Source organism: Fundulus heteroclitus, chromosome 15, assembly GCF_011125445.2.
Source record: "Fundulus heteroclitus isolate FHET01 chromosome 15, MU-UCD_Fhet_4.1, whole genome shotgun sequence".
NCBI classification, from domain to species: Eukaryota; Metazoa; Chordata; class Actinopteri; order Cyprinodontiformes; family Fundulidae; genus Fundulus; species Fundulus heteroclitus.
In genome coordinates, this window is record NC_046375.1 from 26,102,666 (window position 1) to 26,108,421 (window position 5,756).

The following is a 5,756-nucleotide window of genomic DNA, read 5'->3' on the forward strand; positions in this document are numbered from 1 at the left end:
AATTCATAGTGGTAAATTTGCTTAGTGTCTGTTCATTTGAAATAAATAATAAATATCTTTATTTGTTTTTATTTGATAATTCCGATGTCTTTTAAATTAATAAAATCTAGGCTTAGATTTTTCGTATAAAAGATTATAAATATTTAGAAAAAAATCAAACATATGTGGGGGGATTTCAATTAGGTAAACAATATGCAGAGGTCAAACCACTTTACAAGAGTATCAGTTGGAAACCTGAACAGTCTAACAACAGGTCTGGTTCTGCTGATCAGTGGTTTGCTGCAGCCTTGTATGCTCCTGGGATGCTGTAGTAGACCTGGTCTAGTATACTATTGTCTCTGGTTGGAAATTCTCACAGCTGCCCCTGGATTACTGTTCATTTGGCTGCTAATAAAACAATATAGTTCCTCCAGGGCTAATTCTGCTTTAGGCTGAATGTATGTTGCAATAGTAATCACAGAGCTGAACTCTAACCAGTTTAAATGGCTTGCACTTGCCAGACAGATGTTCCACAGCAGGGGAGCAGAAGATTCTGATTGCTTTTGCAGCTATGCACCAAGAATTGTGGATGGATATTGCTAGACCTCCACCTCTGCTTCTCTCTGCCACTCCAGTCTGGTCTGCTCTAAACAAAGAGTGACCTGCTAGCTCAACTGCAGTGTTAGGCACATTGTTGTTAAAGCATGTCTCCGTAAAGATTGCCACACAGATGTCCGTCTTACATGAGGCGATCCTCAACCTGATGTCATGCAGTTTGTTGGGGATAGATCTGACAATGGCCAGTAGGAGACTGGACAGAGCTGGCCTATGTGGATTAGCCTTTAGTCTGGTGTGAGGGCCCCTGTGGCATCCACATCTTCTTCCCTTCCACCTGCATCTAGGCCTCAGGAGCTTAGACAATGCTTGATAATGGTGGTTCAGTTGTCTGTTGCAGTTCAGGCGAAATAAAGCCAGATTTCTGCAATTGGTACAATTCATAAGCTTTGTGGATTTGACCCCAGTTCAAGTAGCTCTCCTCTCCCACTCTGGATTAGAGTTTGGAGTGATTAAAAAATGAAAAAGAAGACAAACATTAAAAGCTGGTTGCCTGCGGTAGTAGGAGGATTCTGCATCGCCATCTTGGAAGGATGAATGGATCTCATTTGGCAGATGCCAGACACATCTCTCTCACACACAGTGGTAATTAGGCTTTAATAATTTGTTATATTCTAGTTCTCATGGTCCTTAACTTAACATTTTGTGTACTTCTTCCAGAAAAGACCTGCTCGCCAAACTTCAGTCCTCTTTCTGGTCTTTAGTCCACTGCCTAGTTTAGTCCACTGTAGCTCAGTTGTGGGATCACTTTGGGATTCCCACTCTGGGATTCCCACTCCAAGAAACCTTTTCTGCTCCAGCTTCATCAAGTTTTCCTCCTGGAACAGAGAAACAAGCGTCATCTGCTAGCTGCTTAGACCACACAATCTGCTAACCTCAGCCCCAGTGGATGTATCCACCTCTTCTTTTCAATTACATTCAACTCTGCCAACAGTAAGACTCCAGTTTTCTCATGACCGTCAACGCAAAATTATCCTATTTCACTGCACATCATAACCACTTACCTCCTCTCCTCAGAGACATCTTGGAATCCGTTCCTGAACTCAGAGCACATAAACTCATTATTTCAATGTATCAATAAACTGGTTAAACCTTTCTAAGTCATCAGTAGTTGTTGCCTAAACAAGAATTTATTTGCAAAGCGTTACAAAAAACCTTGAGGTCTGGCGTTGAATATGAGTAATTTCCATCCCCTGATTTGTCTAGGCTTCAAGTTCTTCACACTAACATGTAAAAAAGATGAAAACTGTTTTCATGCTTGTGTTATATATTCAAATGCCAAAGGAACACGTTCAAAAAATGTTGTACTGCGCTTTGTGCTTCTGTTTTATGAGATGCAAACCATGACGAGGGCTAAGTTCACTTCATTCTAAAAATTAGGCTACATTTGATACTCAACTGAGAGCTGATTTACAACTTGTGTAGAAGTCTACAGAAAAACAACTTGCAATTCATTGCATTCTATTACAATACAATTGTACAACAGTATAATCACAAAAAAGAATATTGCTCCTCAAAATGACACCAGGGAGCATCTTTCCTTGGATACCAAAGAAGCCCCAGTCACATCCATGAACAGCCAATGAACTGATAGACATGGAATAATAAATCTAATGCAGGAAAGCTGTGTAGTCATACGGAGACGGAGGACACCCATCACTTCACGTTCACTGCTTAACATAGAATAAAAAACCCAGTGTATTAAAATCCTCTGCCTTTCTTTAATGATGTAAGTTTTTCAACAGAACTGTTGATATGATTGAAGACAAGCGTCTCTGCAATGAATCAGCAGAGCTGCAGGGACAAACTGTGACCTCTTATGCATTAAGTGTTGTTATCGTTACTTTGTCACTTCTGATAATATGTGGCAATCTTCTTGTAATCATCTCTGTGATTTACTTCAAACAGCTTCACACTCCAACAAACTACCTCGTCCTCTCTCTGGCTGTGAGTGACCTGCTTGTTGGAGCTTTAGTTTTGCCTTTCAGCACAATATTGTTGATAAGCTCCTGCTGGTATTCAAGTTACTTACTCTGTAAAATGCGAAGTCTGTTTGATATGTTACTATGTGCATCATCCATTTTAAATTTGTGCTTCATCTCTGTTGACAGATATTATGCAGTTTGTCATCCACTAACATATAGAAATAAAATAAACAGTCGTGTTGCTCTGACCATGATCCTGGTGAGCTGGGCTCTCCCTATTCTACTTGCGACTGCCACCACAGTTCGCGGGATAGGTAATGAGAATCCTAGTTTGAGGTGCAGGATATTTCTAGCTACAAAGGAATCCACAACTGGATCTATTTTTGCATTTTACATTCCAGCAATTATAATTTTAACTATCTATCTAAAGATTCTGGTGGTGGCAAAGAAACAGGCACGCCGCATCCAGAACACTATAAAGTCTGCTGCACCTGTCAGTCAGATGGAGAAAAAGGCCAACGTAACACTGGCTATAGTAATGGGAGTCTTCCTTATATGTTGGACTCCTTTCTGTCTGTCTGTCAGTTTTACAGAATGATAAAATTCACAATATCAGATGTAATGATTGAAGCATTTAAATGGATTGGATGGTCCAATTCAATGTTAAATCCCCTGGTTTATGCTTTCTTCTACAGGTGGTTCAGACGAGCTTTTAAAATGATAATGTTTGGGAAAATATTTCAAGCAGATTTTTCTAATACTAATCTGTTGTGATTTACGAATCTATATGCTGACAGAGTATAACCATCATTTCCCCTCTGTTATGTCTATTGTTTGACGTGTGATGCATATAGAACCTGTAGCATAATACCCATAACATTACAAGAAATTATTACTGTGCTTCATATGTTTTTACTTTTACTTCACAAGGACTGTTGGTCTCGTTTTCGGCTGTTGCTTTAAGAGTTTTGAAAATGTGCTGAATAAAACAAGAGCTAGACAATTTGTGTTTTTCTTCCTAGTTATGACAAAAACAGAGATCCCTGTATGTGCATTTTGACAGAAAATCATTTCAAATTATTACTCATTAATTGTTCATTTTCCCTCACTTTGGCTGAACAGTATCTGTAAATACCACTAATGTCTTTGCCTACACTTGTTTTGAACTCTCTCTGAATTAGCAGGCGCCAGAAATAAAAAAAAATATCCCTCTCAATTAATTGGGTGTCAAATCATTTAGAATTTGCACAATAAGAATCTCTCTTTAGAAAGCCACCTGGGACAAGCATTGCAAGTGTGACTCTAGTTTTAAATCAAGTTGTGGTACTTTTTTGAATGACAAATATATCAAAACCAGTCTTTAATTTTAATGAATAAAGAGAAAAACAAAGTGAAATCAAAAGTTTTATTGAAAAGATGAAGGGAATATGTTTAAAGATTAAGATACTACACTGCATTTGAAATGAATATTGCTCAGTTTGACCTACTGTAATAATCTTGAGTAGGTGAATTATACAAATCCAGGCAAAAGGCAGGGACTTCCGTCATGCAGAAACAGGCTGACAGCAAAGCAAAGGGCAAATGGCAAAGTAAAAACATCAGGCAGGAGCAGAAAGGGAAACTAAGGGTATGTGTTAAAGTTACAGAGAAAATAAAGGAAACAGAGGGCACAGGAAACATTTTGACTTGATTTTTATGTCTTTACCACTACCCGTATTTGCAAAGATTCTCAGAGTCCTCTCAAAGAATTCATAGCTTTAAAAAGATCTCCCTCTGGCTTATCTTAATGAGGAGGTGTGGTTGACCTCATTGCTAGGTGTGACGCTGTCTTCTAAGGGCTGTGATTGATTGATACAACAAATTAACAACAAAACTACACAAATGTGTTCCTAGTAATTAATGGGGAGCAATTAACCAATAAGACTGGATTAAGAAATGTGTGACATGATGATGAAATTTAGCTAAATAAAATAGTCACGTAGCATCAAAATGTTTAAATGTGCCTTATTTATCATCTTTTTTTGGATTTGCTTGTTATGTCTACTCAGTATACCGTTTCAGAAAGAATAGCCGAGCTGCCCTTAGTAGAAAGCAGATGCTCAGTGTAGTTCTACCCTACTGTCATACACAGCATATTGAGAATATCAAGACATAATAAACAAAAATAAATAATGCTGTTGCTGCTGAAAAAAGTTAGTGGCAGAGAATTACTGATCACATCAATTTCACAGAGAATTAAAGCTGTACTCAGATTTCACTCAGTAAACATAAAAACATTGCGCGCGCGCGCGTGTGTGTGTGTGTGTGTGTGTGTGTGTGTGTGCATGGATGGATGTGTCTAGGTGTGACCCGGTAGTAATAAAGGACACTGTAGTTAATCAAGATTAGATATAAAATTTCTGATTAATCAGGTAAGGTCTAGTTATAAGCTATTGTCATGTTTAACCTTAACCGTATTGTCATGTTTAACCTTAACCCCCTAAAGCATTCACTGGCTATATCCAACATATGCAATTAATGATGGGATGACGTGAGTTATGGATATATCCATATATAGTTATGGATACATATCAGTTATGAATGAACATAACTGATATATTCATTCATCCTTTTTCCAGCGTTTGGCTCTACGTCACACAGCGTCACCTAAAGAAAATAGATGATGCCAATCGTCTCATAGGTGTATCTTTGTGCCAGCCTCACTTATTTCATATATATATATATATATATATATATATATATATATATATATATATATATATATATATATATTAGTGCTGTCAAACGATTAAAATTTTTAATCGCGTTTAATCGCATAATGTCGATAGTTAACTCGAGATTAATCGCAAATTAATCACATATTTTATCCTTTTATTTCTGAAAGTGTAATAGCCTGTTTGGGCATTTTAATATGCAATTTTGCAATAAATGACACTAATAAAATACATGCTTGTACAAAAAATATTTTTATTTTGTTATTTTTCAAGCACTTTTCAGAATTGGAATGAAAACATCCTGGTGCCAAATGTTAAACTCTGGACTATAATGGCTATATGACTAATCATGATGCCCTGATGTTTACACAGTGTGTAAACAAATGTGTAAATAAATACCTGTTTTCACGCCGATATATTTTTTTTTGCCTCTTAAACAAAGCTAGACTGTAATATTCTGTTCTGGTTTATGTTTATTATTTGGTTAAATTTAGCTCTGTCCTGTTTTGTGTGCTCTGTTTTG

General features: G+C 37.1%; 1 protein-coding gene across 1 annotated transcript; it reads left to right on the forward strand.

Annotated features, from left to right (window-relative positions):
* The first annotated feature begins 2,250 nt into the window (after positions 1-2,250).
* LOC118566053 (trace amine-associated receptor 1-like) lies at positions 2,251-3,645 on the forward strand. Its single transcript, XM_036147082.1, is given in 2 exon segments — positions 2,251-3,100; positions 3,103-3,645. Coding segments are annotated over 2 exon segments (942 nt in total). The 5' UTR covers positions 2,251-2,349; the 3' UTR covers positions 3,294-3,645.
* Positions 3,646-5,756: the final 2,111 nt, after the last annotated feature.